Source organism: Lates calcarifer, linkage group LG11 (genome assembly GCF_001640805.2).
Source record: "Lates calcarifer isolate ASB-BC8 linkage group LG11, TLL_Latcal_v3, whole genome shotgun sequence".
Taxonomy (NCBI): Eukaryota; Metazoa; Chordata; class Actinopteri; family Centropomidae; genus Lates; species Lates calcarifer.
In genome coordinates, this window is record NC_066843.1 from 23,072,484 (window position 1) to 23,096,306 (window position 23,823).

At 41.4% G+C, this 23,823-nt stretch overlaps 1 protein-coding gene across 1 annotated transcript; it reads right to left on the bottom strand.

The window, feature by feature from the left end:
• Positions 1-420: 420 nt before the first annotated feature.
• Positions 421-22,100, bottom strand: LOC108898512 (all-trans-retinol 13,14-reductase). The gene is made up of 12 exons (XM_018698405.1): positions 21,750-22,100; positions 18,864-19,046; positions 17,958-18,096; positions 14,294-14,396; positions 13,573-13,768; positions 13,280-13,477; positions 6,571-6,690; positions 6,316-6,454; positions 6,044-6,153; positions 5,290-5,456; positions 4,594-4,753; positions 421-4,491 (listed from the first exon to the last, which is right to left on the bottom strand). Exons 1-12 carry the CDS (start codon positions 21,913-21,915, stop codon positions 4,343-4,345), a joined length of 1,830 nt encoding a protein of 609 aa, XP_018553921.1. The 5' UTR covers positions 21,916-22,100; the 3' UTR covers positions 421-4,342.
• Positions 22,101-23,823: the final 1,723 nt, after the last annotated feature.

Here is a 23,823-nt window from a genome sequence, read left to right on the forward strand (position 1 = left end):
TTGGGAAATAAGGACACACAGCTATTCAGTTTGACACTACAACTTTACTGTTATTTTCCCTTATGGTTGAACTGTGTATGTGTTATTAAGTGTGGTACCACTTCCTTCAGAAGTTCCACACATTGCATGTTGTCTGTTAGACCCACAAAATAAACCAAGCTAAACCTCAGTGTCTTAATATTTTATCTTAAATGATCATATTTCATTGAAGTTTGAACATATTGTTAAGGCAATATAGATTAATAGCCTTGTTACAGGGGCATCCATGATAAACCTCATGGTCTGATGGAATGGGTGTGGTGTGGGATTTCAGGGCCAGGATTAAAGACCTGGTCCTCAACCCCTTGTTTCTGTGTTCTTCTTCAGAAATTTTTTTAGAGTCAAGAAAAAACTCAAAAAGGCCACTGAAGATGAGCAAAATTGAATGGAAAGTAGTTTATTGAGTTGTCACACGCTTAGTAACACTCTGTAAACCAAGCCCCCAGGGTGAGTCCACAGAGATTAAAGAAAAGCGCCTGAGAGCCTGGTTTTATAGTAAACAGAGCCCCCATCCTTTCCAAAAAAAAAAAGAAAACATGGCTACATAGATTTCTATGTGTGGCAAATCTAACATCCACTCATACTGTTTTCCAGTCCTCCCTCAGGACTTTCTAGGGCCTACTCACCACAGGTTGTAAACATTTCTGAGGCCTACCCACCAGTATTCTTAAAGAAAAGGAAAAAGGCCAGCGATTGTTTTGTAAGAGGGTAATTTAGGTCAGGCCTGTGGAGGGAAGGTAACAAGCCCATAGGGAGAAGGGAAAAAAAACAGGATCACAATGGTTCTAAATATTTCAGTGTTGTAACTTTTGATATATATAAAAAAACATAGTGAATTTCACATGTGCTCTGGTAATGCTTGTTTCCTGGTGTATATTGTCTTAATACACTGCTCAAAAAAAATGAAAGGAACACCTTTTAATCAGAGTATAGCATCAAGTCAATTAAACTTCTGAGATATTGATCTGGTCAGCCTAGCGGGGGCTTAGGGGGTGGGGGTGGGGGTGTGTGAACAACAGGTGTACTAGAGGGGCAACAATGAGATGACCCCCAAAACAGGAATGGTTTTACAGGTAGAGGCCACTGACATTTTTCCCTCCTCATCTTTTCTGACTGTTTTTCACTAGTTTTGCATTTGGCTAGGGTCAGTGTCACTACTGGAAGCATGAGGCGATACCTGGACCCTACAGAGGTTGCACAGGTAGTCCAACTCCTCCAGGATGGCACATCAATATGTACTACTGCCAGAAGGTTTGCTGTGTCTCCCAGCACAGTCTGAAGAGCATGGAGGAGATTCCAGGAGACAGACAGTTACTCTAGGAAAGCTAGACAGGGCTATAGAAGGTCCTTAACCCATCAGCAGGACTGGCAAGCCATTGGTGTGAATGTCTCTGACCAAACAATCAGAAACAGACTTCATGAGGTTAGCCTGAGGGCCAGATGTCCTCTACTGGGCCCTGTGCCCATCACCAGCATGTTTTTTTTCCCCCCATTGAGATCTGATGTGTTTTCAAAGTGATTTTTTTTGAGTATGATACACAATATGAGATGCTTTTTAAGACACTACTGTGACTTGGCATTCATTTTTATTTTTTCTGCCACTTTTTAAAATTTAGTCTTGTCTTCATTTGGTCATGATCATTTGGGTGATGTCCTTTTTAGCTCTTACCATTTTTAGTCAACCTCATCCTGATTTTTTTAGTCAGGTTTTATGTGACTAAAAGTTTGGCTATTGTAGCCTTATTAAAAGAAAACTGTATTTTTGCTATTTTAAGTCTAGTTTTGGTCATCAGATTATATTGAACCTTTCAGTCAATCTAATTCAGCAAAAAACAATAACTTTTTGTCATAGTCAAACTTCTTTCTCCCTGTTGTTGTCACTGTTAACTAATGGTAGTAGTAATGACCCATAACAGATAGGTTGGTGTAAGCATACACGAAAATATCACAGGTTCAGACAGGTCAGGCAGAAAAGTGAGCAGTACAGTTGCTCCACACTATGATCCAGTTCTGATGCTCACCCATTGTAGGTGTTTTGGGCAGTGGACAGGAGTCAGTGCAGACACTCTGTCTGACTAGTCTGAGGCTATGCAGCCCCATACGCAGCAAGCTGTGATGCACTGTGTATTCTGACATCTTTCTATCATAGCCACTCTTAAGGTTTTCAGCAATTTGCACTTCAGTAGCTGTTCTTTGGGACACGACCACATGAGAAAACCTTCGCCTCCCATGCACATCAGTGGGCCTTGGGCGCTCATGACCAAGGCATCAACTTCAAGAACTTTGCTCCCTGCCTTGTATATCCCACCCCTTGGCAGACCCCTTCAGACACAGTGTGACAACAGCACTGCTTTGCTTCAACCAAGCTGAACTCAAGTCTTAGCCTTATGCTTTAGGGAAATACACTATAGCAGGGCCTCAGAGTCAGCTGCAGACAAATGGCATCACTGTTCCTTGATGCTGATGATGAGGATTAAGCAGGAAGCCTGTAAGGTCACTGAACACAGAACAGTTTCTATGACCAGAGATTTCCAACTTTAAACTTAATTTTGGCTGGACCAACCTGACAGCATTGTCTCTTTGGCAGTAGTGTGCTTGTATGCTTCTCAGGGCATAAAGTATCAGCAACAGAGCAACAGATCATCTTTGCACTCACATCTGAAGCATTGTCGCCAAACCAACAGACCACAGTTGGACAATGGTGTTGAGCCCCGTTAGATTAGTGGTAATAGATTTTATTTAGATATAACTGCCAGCAGTGGTGCATTTGACAGCTATTCTGCATACAGTTTGCAATCAGGTCTGTAGTGTTTTTTATCTGTGCCTTTATCTGTGTCAGAAATTACTATGGTTGGAAGCTAATATAAGTATTTTATTCACTATTGTATTGTCAAAGAAAATGGCCAAAATTTTATTTTTTTTAATTTAAATCGAAATACTGTTACATATCCAGTAATATAGAGAGAGCTAGCTCTCTTGCTCTGTGCAGCATTGCAGATTTACATTCGTGGGAAAACAGACTGGTGCTATTTTTATTTTGAGAGGATTAGTTAGCAAGGCAACAAAGTGAAAAAATGTTCTATGAAACTGTAAACTCACATAGTTTTAGTTCTATCTTGCTTTGTGGTTTTCACTCTAACATAATCCTGCAGATGATAAAAGGTAAAGGAACAATTGGGTCTTGGATCATCATCATCAGACTGACTCCTGATTCTACTTAAGGTAGCAACAGTATTGCATGCATACCACATTCACTCACATTGTTACATGCAATAAAAATGTAAGACAATGAGGAAGTAATACAATGGAAAATATACTATTCAAAGATATTATTATATAAAAGTAACCCTCCCAGCACTGCTTTCATCATCAGACTATGTTTGGTTTCTGTTTTTGATGTCTGCATGCTAGCTACACTACACTACACTTTTAAATATGTAATGTGTTAATAGTGACACAGCCAAATACTTAAAGGTCAATATGGCTAACTAGACTGAGGGCGGATAAAAACACAATTATAAGGGAAGGCATACAACTTTGTTTTACAATCTGCAATAACATGCATGACACCATGCTACTTTTAAGGAAAGCATTGCATACACCCAAACAACTTTCTTTGTTTCCATGCTGCTCAGCAACAAAAGGCCTGTCCCAAAAGCAAGTGAGGAGTTGTCAACCAGGGCTGCAGTGGATTCAAATATGGTGTTGTTTTGTGGTGCTATGATACTGTATTAAAAGAGCAGATTCTGATCTTTTGTTGGGTTAAACTTTGTACATTAAATGATAAGCTAAATCTGAACAGTTTTTCTGCTCTCTCAGAGTTTTTATGTTCAGGTTGTGCATCTTTATCATCTGACTCCTGAGTGAATCAGTTTCTCTGTTTTCCTTCTTCATCGATTTCTTTAGAATCATTAATGATTTGCATTTTCTCTTCTGTCTCTATGTGTCACTGCCTCCAACCCTGCATCATGAGTTTCTCTCATGCTTCTGTTTCCTCTCTCTTCACCTCTTACACCACCCTATGGAAATATTACAAGCATGAAGCAACAATATAAGTTGCATAGAGTCAATAGTGTCACAGGAATTGTGAATTAATAATTTATAGTAATGGTAATACAGATTATGAGCTGTGGAGTTTACATTCAAGCAAACTTTACCCATCAAACTAATGACAATACAATTACAATTACAATACTACAATACTCAGTTTAGCCTCACTTATGTGTTCATGACTGCCTACTTTGACCATAAAAGATTATTATTTAAACCAGTTTGCATTACATGTAATTTGTCATATGCCAATCTAGGTGTGCTTATGATTGATCTGTTTGCGTTTTAAGTGGGTCTTCAGGGCTAGAAGGTCAATGTAGAGGATCTGATTAAGGACAGAAGAGGCGCAGAGCAATCCACCATGCAGAGCACCAGCCATGCCATTACAGAATACATCCTGACCTGCAGACATAGAAACCCACACAAACAAACACAGAGCAGGTGAGTCATTTTCTGTATGTATATATGTAGATCAGTTGGAAACTGTCCTGTCAGTTAAATCACCTGTAAGATAAAGTCCATCGATTGGTGTCTGTGGTCGTGTCTTAGCAACTGTTTCTGGGGTGAAGCGCTCCAAGTTGTGCTCAGCACCATACATCTCACCTCTTGGTGCACCCAAATAGTGGACATTTGTTAGAGGGGTGGCAGCATCCACCATCACAACCTGAGTATAGAAACACATATACATATTGCTTTTGCAGGGAAAAGTGCATCAACAGTAGATAATGGCAATTACAGAACTGTAGACATTCAAATGATCATTACATGTAAAAAAAGAAAGGCTCATCAACATTTTGGACAGTGTTTAAATACAGACATTAAATATGAGTCAGGCGAGAAATCAAAATATCACTTAAGTGGCAACAATCGGGGTGCAATCAACTTGAAAACGTTTGGATGCCTCATGCTTGAACTGCCACATTATCAGCAAGTAGGACTGGGATACCACATTATATCGTCATTTTAGCTGCAGTTTCAAAATCATTACACCCCCAATCAATATGGCTACAGGGTGGCTGTTTGGTTGTTTGATCCCCGGCTGACATGTAGTGTGAACCACTTTGAGTGGTTAATTCAACTAGAAAAGTGCTATATAAGTACAGGCCATTGCAGTCCATTTACAAGCTGTGAGCTGTGTTACAATGTAACTAACTATAAATGTACTCATACACATATGTTTATATATAGGCACTGACATACCTTGTCTCGCAATTGTGGGAATATGGTCAGTGCCCAGTCCAACAACTCTTGGGCCATGCTATTTTTCAGACCCAGGTAGTCCTGTCCCCGCTTGCCAAGTTTTGTCCCCTCCCATTCCTCAAACCACTCATAGCGAGCCATGGTTAGCAATGTCATACAGGATTTACCTGCAGAAAGATAGGAAGGCGAATAAAAGAAAGCATGACACTAATTTTTACAGTTCATTTAACTTTTAATCTTCTTGAATGAACAACTAGGTTCCCTCCAGTAAAATAGTAACTTGGGGGTAAACTTTCATTGGCCAGTTTACTATGTGCAGAGGCACATTCAAAGTCTGTGTAGCATGCTTGTGCTAATTTAGCCCATAGGCATTGAGGCAGAGGAGAAAATTATTTTAGCTGTTTCTTTAGAGGTGTAATTTCCTAACTCAAAGGAGTGTTAACTGTTGTCTGTTGTCTGGGCTTCAGCTTGAAGACTAACTTCAAACTGGCTAATTTTGAAGGCTAACTTCTGTGGAATGCCTCCTTTTGTTTTACTTCTTTGTGCAATCAAAAACCCTCTGCACATTTCAAGTAATAAATCTGCCAAAACTATCATAGTAAACTGCATTGGTACCAGACTGACTTAGCAAACGGTCAGTACATGGACAGTTATCAGGTGGCAAAGCAAGCCCAACAAAGACCAACTAGAAATCACGCTGAAAAAATGTAATATTCCACCCAAGAAAAGAATGTAAAATGTGAATGTGGGTTACCTGGGTGTCTGATGTTGGCTGTGGGATCTTTAGCGGATGGGAAGGTAATGAACATCATGGGGATGTTCCCTAATACCTGGTCTCTGCTCAGGGAAGAGTATTGCTCCATTCTTCACACATACACAGACACAGTGAGTAATATATTAGCTAAATCCATAACATGCTAAAGACAATGAACAGTGACAACAATGTGTTAAAATCAGTGGTAGAAATGAAGATGAAAAATATAAGGATACAAGAAGAAGGAATAAAATTAAATATAAAAAACCTACAGTGAGTCCAAGTCATTGTCTTTATACATCCAGAAGTTGGTAGAAACAATGCCTAGCTCCTCTTTGGTTCCATCCAAACCAACAAAGACCAGGAAAGAACCCATTCCATGACGTACCATGCCCAACAGTGACTGGATCTCTACACACACAATCATACATTACAGGATAAATGGAGTGGAAAAACATAGCAAATGAGAAAAGAGTACAATGTACTGTTCAGTATCTGCAGTGAAATGATAAGTCTACATGTGTTACCTGGTTTTTCCTGTATGTACTGAGGCAGAAACTTCTGGAAGGTGTTGAAGATGCCAGCATTGGAAATAACAACAGGTGCATGAACCTCAATCTCTTCTTGTCCTTTACGCACTGTCACACCTGAAACACAGAAATTCATATACATTGTATTTATCTCATGGAATCATCCAGCACTGCTTGATAGGACTTGTATTTAATAACTGGTTGAACCTTCTTTGGTAGCAATAACCTCAGTCAAATGCTTCCAGTAGCATCATTCTTCCTTATAGGACGGCTTTAGCTCCACAATATTTTTAGGATGTCTGGTGTTAACAGCTGTCTTTAAGTCAGTCCACAGCATCTTCATTGGGTTAAAGTCCATATAAAGCAGTCACGCTGATACGTTCTGAGTCAGTCACATCACAGAAAAATGTGTTATTAACCACCCAGCTAAATTTGAAAAATAGGTTTCAAAGTCATGAAAAAATAAGGAGGCCTTTCTGCTCTGAAGGTGTTGAAACCAAGCCCCCAGCAGGCATGCACTCACAGTACAGTGTGGCACAGTTAGCACTCTGTTAGCACCACAACTTGTCTGTCTGTAAGAAAATCAAGAAACAAGCTGCACTGTTTATACAGTCATATTACTGATGTTCATTAATATGGCAAAACAAAGTATAATGATTTCACACAAATAATAAACTAACTTTGTGATAACAAGTGTGTTATTGTGGCAACAAGTGTGTTACTGCCTCACTCTAACCAGTTTAATCCCTCATCTTCAAGAGGATACACAGACACACACGCACACAGACAGACAGTGACCAGTGTCAGCAGGACAGGACTAAACTAAACACTAAATTAAACCACGTCCACTTAATACCTTTGAAAATAATAATAACGTGCAGTCGGGAAGCACTGTGTGACAAGTAGGAGAAGGACCCAATAGCAGCACACGGCCAGGGTGATTCAGTTCACATGAGAATTTATTCCAAAACCGACTAGCACTCACAGGAAGCAGACAGAAGAGGTAGTTAGGGAGGAAAAACTGGGTAACAGTCAGAACAGGCAGACAAATCCAAGGGAGTAAGGCAGATGGTGGTATCCCAAGTAAACAGTTCACAAAGCCACAGACAACAAAATCCTAAGGGTACAGACAAACTCAGGGTCAGGGATGGAAGGCTAGTCAGTTTACCAGGGAAAGACAGGGCAGACTGGTCAGAGACAGGCAAAGTCGACAACAGGAGAGCAACACAGAGAAGGACACTGGAAAGTCTTGCATCAGAAATGGTGAAGGACTATCTGGCAAAGAGTGAGTGAACTGGAGAGGCTTAAGTACTGGCTTAACTGGGTGATTGAGTTAGCTGATGAGGTGGGTGTGGCTGGCAGGTAGAATGGAGTAGAGGAGGGGTGAGTGGAAAGTGCTGGGGAATCAAGAGAACAATGAAACAGAACTGTGACACGGTGATGCTAATGCAGCTCTGCTATTTATTACAGTTGCAGTGTTAGGGGCGGGGTTATGCTGAGCAGTGGCTCCAGTACGTGATCGAGTATCGGGCTCTGACCTCCACCTTTATCAAAACCTTCAACCTGTCTTTCAGACTTCAACCCAACTAGGCTGCTTAAGGAAGTTTTACCCTTAATTAGCAACTCTGTACTAGATATCATTAACCTGTCCTTACAAACAGGCCATGTGCCACAATCTTTTAAAGTAGCTTTAAAGTAGCTAGTAGTAGTTTTTTTGCCGTTATTTAGATAGGACAGTGGGGATGAGACAGGAAACAGGGAGAGAGAGTAAGGGAATGACACGCAGTAAAGGTCCAGCCAGATCGGGAGTTGATCGGGGGACAAGCTGCTCAAGGCACTTAGGCCCATGTTAATTAAACCTCTTTTGAAAAAACCTACTCTCAATCCAGATGTATTGGCCAACTATAGGCCAATATCTAACTTCCCTTTTTTTCTAAGATCCTGGAAAAAGCAGCTATGTGACTTTCTACAGGAAAAAAATAGTTTATTTGAGGATTTTCAGTCAGGATTTACTATGCATCATATTAAGGAGACGGCACTTGTGAAAGTTACAAACGACCTCCGAATCACATCAGACAACGGGTTTGTCTCTGTACTTGTCTTGTTAGATCTTAGTGCTGCTTTTGCTTCCTTTTACAGAGACTGGAGCATTTTATTGGTATTAAAGGAACTGCACTAAACTGTTTTAAGTCCTATCTATCTGATAGGCTTCAGTTTGTACATGTTAACAACTCCTCCTCTATGTACACAGAAGTTAGTCAAGGAGATCCACAAGGATCTGTGCTCAGACCAATTCTATTCACCAGGTATATGCTTCCTCTGGGAAACATCAGGAATCACTCAATAAACTTCTATTGTTATGCTGATGATACACAACTATATTTATCAATAAAACCTAATGAAACCAATCAGTTATCCAAACTTCAGACAGGCCTTACATTACAGGGAGTTGGATGACCAGCAATTTTCTAGTACTGAATTCAGACGAAACTGAAGTTATTGTACTTGGCCCAGAACACCTCAGAAATACTTTTTTTTAAATAACACAATTACATTAGATGGCATTACCCTGGCCTCCAGCCCCACTGTAAAGAACCTTGGAGTTATTTTTGATCAGGATATGTCCTTTAGCTCCCTCTGTCACCTGCATAATATTGCCAAAATCAGACACAAATTAGACATTTTCTGTCTCAAAAGGATGCAGAAAAACTAGTCCACGCATTTGTTACTTCCAGGCTGGACTATTGTAATTCATTATTATCAGGCTGTCCCAACAAGTCTCTAAAGACTCTGCAGCTGATCCAAAATGCTGCAGGATGTTTACTGACAGGAACTAGAAACAGAGACCACATTTTTCCTGTGTTAGCTTCTCTACATTACTTCTCACCTACAAAGCCCTTAATGGTCAGGCTCCATCCTATCTTAAAGACCTTACAGTTCCCTACAATCCCACCAGAACATTGCGCTCCCAGAATGCTGGTGTACTAGTAGTTATAAGAGTTTCCAGGAGCAGAATGGGAGGCAGAGCCTTTAGCTATCAAGCCCCTCTACTGTGGAAGCTTCTCCCACTCTGGGTCCAGTGTTTAGGGTCACTGCATCACCCAAGTTCTACTGGGAAATGATTTTCTCCTTGATGACAGTGAGCTGTCCATGCCTAGAGGCAGCAAAATAGCCCCAAATCATGATGCTCCCTCCTCCATAATTCAGCATTGGGATGATGATCCATGTTGCATGTTCTTCTTTAACAATTCAATCTTAGTTTCATTAGTCCACAAAACATTTTCTCAGTAGCTTTGTGGCATGTCAGGGTGCTCTTTGGCAAACTTGAGGTTTTTAACAGCAATGTTTTTTTGAAGAGCTTCCTTCATGGCATCCTACCATGGACACTTTGTCTGTTCAATATTTTGCTTATGGTAGACTCATCAACAGAGATGTTAATCATTTCCAGTGATACCAATTTTTCTTTTCCTCACTAAACGCATTGTGCCGTCTTTATCTTTGCTGGGCACCCACACATGGGAGGACAAGCGATTATACTAAATTGTCTCTATTTATTTACAGTTTGTTTAACTGTGGAGTGATGAATATCTAACTCTGAGGTTACTTTGTAACCCTTTCCAGATGTATGGACAACAATTCTTCATTGTAGGTCTTCTGAAATCTCTTTTTTGTGAGGCATGGTTCATATCTGCAGGTGTCTCTTGTGAATAGCAAGCTCAAGATGTGTGAGTGTTCTTTTGCAGCAGTCATTACCTTAGGGGTACACATACTTTCTCCAGACTACACTGTGAACATTTGAATGATGTATTCAGTATGAGCAGGAACAATGCAATGTAGATTCTATTGCTGTTCTCCATCTTGTGTTTCTGTTTTGTTTTGGGCTCAGCAATACCCATAATCCTCAGCTGTTTTGCTATAGAGAAGAAGCATGCCCACTTTGATGATTTAATATTGCCTATGCCACAAAACTCTTGAAAATATAAATTTCCATGAGCCATTTCCCATGTTACAGTCACAGACTATCAAATGCCATTTTTAACAGAGACAGTAGTTTTTGGACTGCAGCCCAAAATGGTAGTTTTTGGACTGCGGGGGCAATTCGAAATGGAATGTAGCCCACTGACAGTAGACAACCTAAAGAGATAAGGAACGCACCACGTATACCCACAACACAGTGGCCATCCCGAATCCCAACCTACCTGCCTTTACAGTCATTTGCAGCAAATCTAGTAACATGGGTGCATAAACAGCACAAAGACAGGGTGACACTATTCATGTCCCTCATTTAATCCCTGCAGTCATCACTTTCATTTAGGTTATTTCATATTTCATGGTACCTGTGCAGGTTGCACAGGTAGCCCAACTCCTTCAGAATGGCACATCCATATGAGCAGTTGCAAAGCAGTTTGCTGTGTCTCCCAGCACAGTCTCGAGAGCATGGAGGAGATACCAGGAGACTGGCCATTACACGAGGAGAGCTGGATAAGGCCATAGACGGGCATCAACCCAGCAGCAGAACCAGTATTCGCTCTTTTATGCAAGGAGGAGCAGGAGGAGCACTACCAATGCCCTAAAATACCTCCTGTAGTGACAAGGATACTAGTAGAACACAAAACTAGAGAAGAATCAGTCAGGAAGGATAAGGAGAGAGCAACTGTCTGTGGCCACCACATGTAAAACCATTCACTTTTGGGGGGTTGTTTTGCTTTTGCCTCTCCATTGTACCTGTTTGGTGTTACTTGGTGTTATACTGCGATGATTAGGTGGTCCCTTAATTTTTTTTTGAGCAGTGTATATTAGGCTCCAGTAGGCTACAGTGAGCAGCCCCCTCTTTCTCCGAGTATAATTGTTATCACATATTTTATTACTTTTTGGAAATGCACATCTCAGAAAGAGGTCAAATGCAGTGTAGGATTGAAAAGTTCATTTTTATGAAATAACCTAAATGAAAGTGATGACTGCAGGGATTAAATGAGGTACATGAATAGTGTCACCACGTCTTTGTGCCGATTTGCTGCAAATTAGTGTAAAGGCAGGTCGGTTGGGGTTTGGGACAGCCACTGTGTTGTGGGTAGACATGGTGTGATCCATATTCCTTTGGGTTGTCTGCCATCGATGGGCTACATTCCATTTCGAAATGCCAACCAGTCTGCCGCAGTCCAAAAACTACAGTCTCTGTTAACAAATGGCGTTTGACAGCCTGTGACTGTAACATGGGAAATGGCTCATGGAAATTTATATTTTCAAGAGTTTGGTGGCATAGGCAATATTAAATCATTGAAGCATATGTGCTTCTTCTCCATAGCAAAACAGCTGAGGATTATGGGTATTGTTAAGCCCAAAACAAAACTGATATAGAGATAGAGAACAATAGAATCTACAAATGAAAACATACATTAAAATATGTGACGGACACTTTAAAAATAGCACTGACAGGAAAAAATATGTGGTGAGGACACAAAAGTTATTTCCAACTGAAATACATTAGTCTGAAAGTCATGCTAAGAGGCATGAAAAAAATGGCAAATTCTTGTCTGTGGGCACGAATCAATAGATTACATTTCATGACTATTTCACGAACTGCCGTGAGACCGGGTTGTAATATCTCAGGTGGACAAAGCAGGATTGCACAATTACAGTCACCTGACAAGTCAATGGACAACTCTGAATCAAAAATAATGCTGCTTTATAAAAAATCATTATTAGATATGGCAATCAGACTAAATAAGAGGGTTAATGCTGCTAGTGCCGGGGTCAGGCAGTGTAATTAGAATTATTTCTGATTTGGGGTCCTTCAGCTGCAGGAAATTAAGATATCCAGTACTAATATCTAAGGCAAGATGTAATAGATGACATATCAGTTTCGGGACATACAACTTGTCTGTGCAGCAATAGCAATCAATTCTATGCCTATGCATGGTTAGCTCCAGCTGTAGCATGTGCATAGTAAATAAAAAAGGATCGGGAATAGATCCCTGTGGGGACCCACAGAAGAGAGGAGCATGAGAGGAGGAGGCATTGTTGCTGCAATAATCAGAGAGCACACTGACAGTGGACATCAGATGTTTAAGAGAAGCAAGGGAATCAGTATGTTTATACTTCTATTGTCTTTTTAAAATCTGCATTCCCTCATTTAACCATGGTATTAAAGAAAATTTTGACTTTTTGTATCTGACAGGAGTAAATCAGTATAGGGATTTTAGGTTCAGGAGAAACAAATTGTACATGGAAAAGAGGAAATGAAAAAAAACACCAGTATGTCATCCACACAGAAACACAGAGGTTACAAGGTCAACTGTTGGATGCTTGTCATATTGAGTTAGATTTAAGTTTTAAAGTTCTGAGGAACAAGAGGAGGAAGAGGGCTAACAAACATGGATATTAAAATCACCAGCAATAAGGACTCATATTGTTACTGGAACATGTTGACTCAAAACCACCAAGTTCAGGTAGGTTTGCATCCTTTGCTGTTTTTTTGTTATAATAGAAGAATAGAACAGAATACTACTTTATTGATCCTTGACAGGAAATTACTTTGTTAAGGCTCAAAAAAGCAACAAAAGACAGTCACTGTAACCTTGTGGTCTTGTAGTAAATGGCTTAGTATGCCTTGGTGGTAAGCAGTTCTACTAGACCTTACATCAGCGCTCTCACACACACACACACACACACACACACACACACACACACACACATACATGCTCACCATAGGCCTTCCCCTGTTGGTTGAGCAGGATGCGTTGTACAGGAGCTCTGACGAGCACAGTGCCGCCTGCCTGCTGAATGACAGGAATGATGTGAAAGGCAAACTCACTGGCACCCCCCCGTGGGTAGTACGCACCACGTTTGTAGTGGTGGAGGAGGAGAGCGTTGATGAGAAAGCTGGACTCCTTAGGAGGGACACCTGAAAGAAAATGACATGATACAGAGCATTGGAGAAGTTTACACGGTGTATGTGATCTGTATGATTGCATGAGTGTGCATGCATGTGTCCAGCACCATAGAATAGGTAGGCAGACAGTGCCTGCAGGTCCTTGTTCTGTGTGAGGCGGGACATTATTTCTGAATGGTTGGTTGTTGCCAGGCAGAACACTGAAGATATGCGATCTAACAGGCCAGTATGAACCAGGAAGTTAACTAGCCAATGCGGTATGATCTTCAAGATGGCAATAAGTGGTGTCCGCCGTGACGCTAGCTGCAAAAAGAAGACAAACAATTTACAAAACAATTTATCGATCAGAAGCAACAAAGCACTACTACTTACTACTTATAAAGCACCTTTTATATGAAAAATGCACTGTAAGCATTTTGTACTAAAGTTGCTTTCAGACAGTGAACAGATGCTGCCCTTGCTCCCATAGGTTTTTTTTTTTTTTAAACAATGCCAACCGAGCCACTAAGGTCAGAAGCAGCAGGGAACATGTGTAGCTCTTTGCCACTGTTCTCAAAGGAAAATGATACATGGGATGATTTTACTGTATTTGAGTTCCTCGAATCACACACTTCATACATCAGCAGACAACACAGAGCAATATAGAGAAATGATATTAGAGCTATGACTTCAGTTAGGGGTGGCTCAGGTGGGTCAATCCTAAGTTATGCCATTATAGGCTCAGACTGCAGGGAAACCTCCCATGATGTACTCAGCATCTCTTGCTCCCCTCCCCCATACATTTATATCACACTATTGCATGTAATTAACTTTATGTCCTTTGCCTACCTTCATCAATCTCATGAATTCATCAATGGCTTCCTCCTCTCCTGGAAACTGCCTTTTCAGGCTAGCTACCATCTCAGTCTTCCCTGCATGAATATGGTACTCCCTGAGAATGACAGAGAAATAAGGTAGGACATTTCCTCTCGCCTTGGAAAGTATTAGGAAGACAAACATAGTTTGTTAATTTTGGGGGTGGGGGTGTGAGGGTTGTGCTATCCCAGGCGGGGTACACCTTGGACAGATCACCAGTCCATCGCAGGGCCAACACATACAGACAAACAACCATTCACACTCACATTCACACTTACAGGCAATTTAGAGTCACCAGTTAACCTAACTTTCATGTCTTTGGACTATGGGAGGAAGCCAGAGTACCCACAGAGAACCCACGCAGGCACAAAGAGAACATGCAAACTCCACACAGAAAAGCCTCAGGCAAAACAAACAAACAAACAATTTGACATTACCACCAGCAGCTGGCAGGCACAAGTGAATTAGAGGGTTAAAGCATCTAGTTCTGCTCTTTTTGTCATTTTAAACATCTCTCATGTCTCAGGTCTCAGACTCCTCCGGGTGACAGTGGAAACAGGCTAAGCAGGGCATTCCAGACATCCCTCTCCCTGGCAATGTTTTCCAGCTCTTCCTGGGGGATTCCAAGGGGTTCCCAGGCCAGATGAGATATATAGATATATAGTCTCCTCCCAGTTAGGCGTGCCTGGAAAACCTTCAAAGGGAGCCTCCTAGGAGGCATCCTAACTAGACGCACAAACCACCTCAACTGGCTTTTTTCGACGCAAAGGAGCAGGGGCTCTACTCTGAACTCCCTCTGGATGTCCACACTCCTCACCTAATCTCTAAGCCTGAGCCCAGACACCCTCTGGAGGAAACTCATTTCAGCCACCTATATCCGCAAACTCGTTCTTTTGGTCACTACCCAAATCTTGTGACCATAGGTGAGAGCCAGAACATGGATCGAATGGTAAATTGAGAGCTTTGCCTTTCGACTCAGTTCCCTCTTCACCACCACGGTCCGGTACAGATGCGGCATCACTGCTGACGCTGCACCAATCTGCCTGTCAATCTCATGCTCCATCCTCCCCTCACTCATGAACAAGACCCCAAGATAATTAAACTCTTTCACTTGAGGCAGCAACTCTCCCCCCACCCAGAGGGAACCACTGTTTTCCGGCAGAGAACCATGGCCTCAGACTTGGAGGTGCTGACCCTCATCCTCGCCACTTCAAACTTGGCTGCAAACCATCTGATGAAGCCAACAGAAACACATCATCTGCAAAGAGCAGGGACATGATTCTGAGGTTCCCAAACCAGACACACTCCTCACCTCAGCTGCAACTTGAGATCCTGTCCATGAATACCACGAACAGGACCGGAGACAAGAGACAACCTTGGTGGAGTCCAACACCCACCATTACCGTGTTTGACTTTGTGCCAAGAATGTGAACACAGCTCTCACTTTGGTTGTACAAGAACCGGATGGCTTGCGTAGTAAACTCGAGTAAACTTTCCCAGGGAGGCTGAGTAGTGTGATACCCCAATAAATGGAGCACACCCTCCGGTCTGCCACTCTGCAGGTACTGTCCCCAAACTCCATGTGACACTGAAGAGGCATATCAGCCACAACAGCCCAACTATGTCCAGAGCCTTTAGAATTTCAGCGCAAATCTCATCCACACCTGGCGCCTTGCCGCTGGGCAGCTTTTAACTACCTTAGCGATCTCTGCTAGAAATATGGGTGAGGCTTCCCCCTGAGTCTTCAGACTCTGCCTCCTCCATGGAAGTCCTGGGTTCAGGAGTTTCTAAAAGTGCTCTTTCCACCGCTCAATGATATCCCCAATGCAGGTCCACAATCCCCCCCCTCGGCTGAACACAGCCTGAGGCAGGCCCTGCTTGCCCTTCCTGAGCTACCGGATGGTTTGCCAGAACATCCTTGACGCCAGCCGAAAGTCCCCATGACTTCCCTGAACTCCTCCCATACTCAGGTTTTTGCTTCTACAACCACTGAAGCTGCAGCCCTCCTGGTCTCCTAGTACCTGCCTGCTGCTTCAGGAGACCCCTGGGCGAGCCAAGCCTGAAAGGCCTCCCTCTTCAGCCTGACGGCTTCCCTCACTGCTGGTATCCACCTCCATTCAAACTCAATGTCCCCAGCCTCCCCGGGGAAGCATGAAAAGTTCCTCCGGAGGTGGGAGTTGAAGGCCTCCTGGACGGGGGCCTCTGCCAGACATTTGTCTGTTCGTTATGGCCAAACTGTGACTAGCAAAGAAGTCTAATAACAAAGCACCACTCAGGTTCAGATCAGAGAGGCAGTTCCTCCCAAGCACGCCCCTCCAGGTTTCCCCATCATCGCCCACGTGAGCGATGAGGTCCCCCAGCAAAATTATGTTATCCCCAGCCAGCACCCTTTCCAGGACACCACCCAGAGACTCCAAGAAGGCTGGGTACTCCGAGCTGCTGTTCAGTGCATAGGCACACACCCCTGTAACTTTCAGTCACAGAGAGGCGACCCGCTTGCTCACAGGGGAAAACTCCTTACTCCTTACTGCTTATCCCCACTCCCACCCGGCGCCTCTCACCCTGGGAGACTCCAGAAAAGGAGAGAGTCCAGTCCCTCTCCAGGAGTTTGGTTCCAGAGCCCATGCTGTGCGCAGAGGTGAGCCCAACTATATCTAGTTGGTACTGCTCCACCTCCCACACCAGCTCAGGCTCCTTCTCGCCAGAGAGTTGACATTCCACGTCCCTAGAGCTAGTCTATGCCACCAGGCATCAGCACCCCTGGGGTCCTGCCATTGCCTGCCACCCGGCTGGCAGAGCACCTGACCCTGGTGCCTATCCCTGCAGGTGGTGCATCCACAGAGTGGTGGATCCATATGACTTGTTCAGGCTGAGCCCAGCTGGGCCCCATGGGGGCAAAAGCCCGGCCACCAGACACTCACTGGCGAGCTCCCCTCCCAGGTCTTCCTCCAGGAGGGTGCCCTGGTTTCCATTTTAAATATTCTAGTCTCATTTGGACTCACCATTTTACAGCTATTGTTGATTTCATATCACCCAGATTTCAGTCAAAACCTTGTTACATTTGTGGTTAAAATTAGTTTTACAGTCTGCCAGATGTAATGTGTATTGCGTGTCAGGTTGCTGGCGGGACACTGGATGATGGAGCCGTGCACTTTCGCAACCATCGGAACCTGCACATACATCCAAATATCAAATGGCTCTGTGTCTTCTTTCTTTACAGAGAAAACTGAAAAGATCAATCATCTTTGATTGATGCATTCCTAATTTGTGAGCATTAAACTAATAAGTGGAGACATCAGTGAAACCACAAACATAGGCATCTAGTGTGAAATGACCAACTTTGCTTTAAACAGAAGGGATTCTGGTCTGTAAAAGCACCTAACCTGCTGTAATCCTAGATATCTGTAATCAATGGCAATAGCCCCTTGGCTCCCTTACTTCCGGTGTCCTTGGATAGTGCTAACCACTGTACCGCTGTGCCACCCACATTGTTGATGGTTTTGTAATTTATTGCGGTTGGTTACTGCAGGTTGTGCTATGCAGAGAAAATAAAGAAAACACTTAGAGGAGAGTGTAAGAAGAAAGTTAAAAAGAAGAAAGAATGAAACTGCAATAACAAGTAACAAATGTGACCTACCTGCGCTGGTCAGGCTGACCCAGGACCAGGGTGTCAAAGTGCTGCTCCAGACGAGTGAACTGCAGCTGTCCCTCTGTAATCTGGTCTAGAGCAACCTTCAGCAGACTGTTTTCATGAAGCTGACCCAGGTAATGGATACCTGGAGGTGGAAGAGGGAGGCTAAATCAACTTGATTTATTTACTGCCAAATATAAAATATGAGACAACTTTGGAATCATTCTCAAGACTATGTTTTTAAAGAACTGATACGATCCTTATAGTGTTCAGTCAGTTATGGAGAAAAGAAGGTTTCAGAAGTGAGGCCATATCAATAATCTAGTATTTGGGTAATTACATTGTCAGCTGTCAGCACATGGACAATTTAATAATGTAAATGAGCTGTTTGGTTATAATGCAGAGTGGTTTCATTTTGGACTGATACATATATAATGTAAATATAAATAATTCAAATAATGCAAAATTGCTAAATGTTTTATCTTTGCCTTTAACCTCCAAGCCTTTAACAAATGATAAATATTATTAAATGTTATGTCCTATTAATTTGTGCATTCCATTACTGTATTGGCCCAAATATAGGACAACCATGATTATCAGATGACTGCCCCCATTGTTTGTATGAATTGTTCATATTATCTCATAGTATACTTTCTTATAGATTTATTTTAGATTTATAGATAGAGAAGTCTGGGATAGTTAGCTGTATCTTTTTCTTTTTGAATATGAATATAATAATAATATAAAACATGCTGACAGTATGATCTGGCATAAAGCCTGTACAATTTGGAATATTAAGCCTAAAATTTCTTAATTATAAGAAATTATAAGATTATATTTTACTAGTTGGAAGAAAAGGTACATTGCAGCTGCAGGGATGTGTGCTGGTGTGTTTTTTCATATACTTCTTACCTACGTCAAACTCAAATCCCTTATTCTGGAAGGTGTGTGTGCAGCCTCCAGCCTGATCATGTTGCTCCAGAACAACAACTCTCTTCCCAGCTTTAGACAAAAGTGCTGCTGCTGTCAAACCTCCCATACCACTGCCAATCACCACAGCATCCAGAGCAGGGGGAACACGATCCACAGAAAAACCTGCAAGGAGATACACATTGCATTTTAAAATCAGTCTGGTAAGGCTGTGAGGCATAAAAGTTGACAAAGGGAAGAACCTTAGAGATGAGCAGAAACAGGATGATAATGCCCATCCACAGGACACAAGGGATCACTGAATAGTTTGATGAGTATGAAATGATGCCATGGCCTATGCAGTCACTTGACCTCAACCCAGTGCAATATGTTGTGGACAACACAGTCTAACAAATGGCCATATCATAGGAAACAAAGAAAACCATGACATTATATTATAGTATGTAAATTGTATTCATCACTCCTAAATCACAGAACTGATCATCTTGAAAGAATAGGTTTGATGGTAAATGAGAACAATGGTTTCAGACAAGCTAGAGTACACAATATATCGACCATACACCACATATATGTGATTCAACTTGTGAATAATCTTGTACAGCAGAACACGAGAAGGCTCTTTACAGGACAGGGACAGATATGGATTCCTGGATTAGTGACAAGAAATCTTTGTTTTGTATTCATTTTTAATGATATGGTGACTGTAATATTCATGATGCCTACAGTTTAGAATTTTTTGCAGAGCAGAATTTATCTAAAAAAAGTTTTTTGTTTGGAAAATAATGTGAGAAGTAAACTTGATGTCTGACAAATGTTTCACCACTTTTTTTGTTGTCTTAAGCCTGTGTTAGCTGTGCACTTATATGTGACACAATGAATAACAACTGTCTAACATTGTTTAGTTGAGAACCCTGTATCATAATAATACAAACTTTGGAAGAAAGATTTACAAACAGTATCTGTCAGTCATATCTGGAACAATTCTGACATCATTCTAATTCAGCAAATCAGTAAACTAGCAACTAGTAATAAAAACTGGAGAAAATTGTTAAATCAGAAATTGTGGATGTAGCTGGACCATCTTTTGGAGAAGTAATGACAATGCCATTTATTTAAAAAATATATTTTTAATTCTGTACATGAACGCTTTGAATGAATTACTTTTTGTTGACTGTTACCTAATGTATCAGTAAAAAAGCTCATATCCTACTTCCATTTAGATCATTTAATAGTCAAGTATCTGTACTTTCCACTGGCATGCCTCAGGGTTGTATCCATTTACCTTTTTTTAAAAAAAATCTGGTATGCAGATGACTGTCATAGTAAATAAAATCACCAGTGTAATAGCAGTATTACCCCCAAGGCAAGAATCTGTGGACTGGTGTGGCAGATCTTTTCTAGATTAAATGTATCTAAAAAACTAAAGGAATGATAATCCCACTTAAACACAAAGACAGTCTTCCAACAGTCATTCAAAGCATATTGAAACTGTCCGAACCTACTGATAAATGGCAACTGTATTTTATGACCGATTAAGTGAAAATACAGAATTAACTGAAATACAGCAATTGTGAGAAAGGCTCAGTAACATCTGTGCTGCCTGTGTAAAGTGGAGCAGATCATAGGATATTGACATCTTATTTCTCCTTTATCAAAAGTATTTCAGCTTGTCCAGTTGTTTTCTGGTTTGCTTCTCCTTATCAAAAGACAAGAACTGATAGCAAGATGTTGTTGACCTCAGCTCTATATGTGCTGATAAAACACAAAGATCTCTGGTACAACCTGATGTAGAACAAGTCCTCAAAAAGGCTTATAGATAATCAATGTTCCCACACATGAATACTTTAAGCTGCTACCATAGGGAATGCATTTTAGATTGTGTACTTGTAAAACAAACATACTTTTGGGTTTATTCTCAAAGCCATTAAACTTGTGAACAGACATAGTACAAGAAATCGTCACTTTGCCTTGAGTATAGACTGATAAATGCCCTTGCATTTTTGATCTCTGCTTTTTGAAAAGTGTGTTTGTGATGCCGGTCAGCTAGGGATGGAACACTATTTCTCTTTTGAATATTTAGTGTGAGTGCTGATAGCACACTAGGTTGAGAGGTGCATGGAACCACATCTAAGTATGTGTGACTCTCACACAGAGCCAGCTTACTGCAGCTCTCTGATCTCTGTGCTTTTTGCAAACACACACACACACACACACAACACTGAAACTTAATATTCTCTATTTTAACTATTAGGGAGTTTAAACTTCTTAAGGTCATCTGTCTGATATTAATACAAAGATTTTCTTCTTTCACTGTATTCTAAGGCATTTTATTTCAATGTCCAGCTTTGGCTGTGTATTATTTGCCTTTAAGCTGATTCTACAACATGTTTGTGCTCTCTGCTTTTCTATCTAATGCACTTAAGCTTCCATCTCCAGTTTTACATTTTAACTTCCAACTTTTGATTCTGCATTTTGCTGTTTCTCCTTTCTGCTTCCATCCCTGTTTGGGTTGTAACTACTCCTGCATACTTTCTGCTACAGAAACCATTCAACTATCAAAAGGTTTAAACTATTAACCATTTATTCTTATTCAACTGTCCTCAACTCCTTATGCTTTTCAAAATGTTCAATTTTGCTATTCAAATCAATGTTTCAGCTATTGGTTTTACCTTTCACTTTTCACAATTTTTCTGCTATTTTCCAGCATTGCTTCAAGCAATCCATTTAGCATTCAGCATTCACATTGTATTTTCTGCAGGAAATGCAATTTCTAGTTACTGAGGGACAAATATTAAAAAGAAGAAGAAGAAGAAATATTAGAAAAAAAACTATTTGCACAGAAGCACTTTTAATTTTTTTTTTTTTTACCTCTCTTCAGCCTGTTGTCCCTCAGTTTGTTGTCATTTACCAAGGGTCCTGGTGGCCTCAGGCACTTCTCGCTGAAAACCTTGTAACGCTGCCGAGTGGTCAGTAAGAAGATGATGATCACCATCAGCAGCACACAGGTCAGTACACTCAGCAGCCACCACCACATAGCAGAAGAGAGATTTGTACCCACTATACTGCACTGAGGTGGCTGTTTGAAAGAGAAGGATGGATGGGAGAGGAATCAACAGCAAGAAGACAGAAAAAGAATGGGTTTAGAGGAAGAGGTAAAGTGTAAGTAAGAATTGATAAAGTGAGACTTCCCTCAAAAAGAGCACTGAAATGCAATAAAGGAGAGGGGGTGGAGTAAAGGAAAAGAAGGATATATGGTAATTAAGATTAAGAAGATCAACAACACATGACATTTTGGAAATTCTGACCCCATAAAGAGCAGATAACACATTCTCCACACTAAGGTCATGAGGCTGACAGAGAATGGCAGAGAATAGAGAGCTGGTTGTTTATCATTTAATCAGATGCTATTCAATTTGTTGCTCATTACTGAACTGCCTTAGGATGAGTGTATTAACAGAAATCTTACTGTAAAGCTGAAATCATCATCGTTTCACTTCACGAAAGTGAACAAAGATGCACTGAGAACTAAGATGCTGTGGATGGGACATTTTGGGGCCATTTAGTTTTGTGGGTAACTGGGCTGAGCTGCATGTATTATAGTAAAGGTTTATGGCTCTTTCAATTCCCAGAAGAGTCCAAGAAGCCAGGAGGGTACCTGTTTCACAGAAAAACACAAGTAGCGATTTGTTTTTGATCAGGTTACAAACCCTGTTACGTTCCCCAAGGAGTAGTCTAGGGTTGGGGGAAGCAACAAATAAAGAAAAAATGTCTCGGGAGGGAAAAGACAGCAAACAGGGACGGAATCAATGTATAACCAAGAAAAAGGTGTTTATTCACAAATGAAAGACGCTGGTGCTCAAACGGAAGAAAAACAACCAAGGGACCAGGATAAACTACAATCATCACACACTGGTGCAACGTAGACATAGGTAAATCAAAGTTAATCAATCCACACTCCACTCTCCTTTCACAGAAAGGAGTCCACCAGAAGCCACTGCTCCCACACACACACACACCCGATCGGCATTCAGAGGCCCACTGGCCACAACTGGTGTCTCTCTCTCCCTTTTACTGAATTCAGGACAGGATGATCACCTGGAAAAAGAGAGGGGGAGAGAGAGCACAACACACACACACACCAGCAGACACACGGCCCCTAACACTAGGGCCGTAACACCCGTCTCAAAATTCAAAAAGTAATTCTTCACATGCTCATATAATTTGTGAAAAAATGTACACACAGTAACAAGTTGTCATACAGTAACAAGGCATAAGCTGTGTCTCAATTCCCATACTTCCATACTGACACTTGCTATTTTGAATGTTTCAGTGTGTTCACACTGACAATTATGGAAACGCAGTGCCTGAATGGTGCACTCAAAACAGTCCAAAAGTTGGATACTTCTCAAATGCAACAGTCACCATCTTGACTGTGTAACAGACAGGAAGGTGCCACCAACTTGTGAAAATCGCAGCCATGGCAGAAGGACAGGTTTAAGGAGGATTTCGCTGAGAATTCACTATAGTGCTGTAGTGTGTGTGTAATTCCTTTGGGTGTCCAATAGTGGGAAACAAGAGCTTTTGTTTGGCGGAATGCAGTAGTTTGTAGTTAGTTTTAGTGAGGTGAGTAAGTATTTTTTTCCTCATTGTTTGTGTGTGTGCAATTTGTAAATCAGTGCAGGGTAAGTGTACTTTGAGTTAGTTTGATGTGAGTTAGTGTTCTCCTTTTAGGTTCAGTGGCATTATTTTGTCTTATTGTTGTACTAGTTCAGTGACCATGGTTAAAGCACTTTTGGCTCGTTAGCATATCCATGATTCAGGGTGGATTGCAGTTTCTTGTCACTAGGCTTCAGTGCATAAATACCCACTATCAATAACACTATCAATGACCAGGGTTGTGTTCAGGCAGGTAAATTATGGTTGGGGCAGTCCGCTAGAGGGG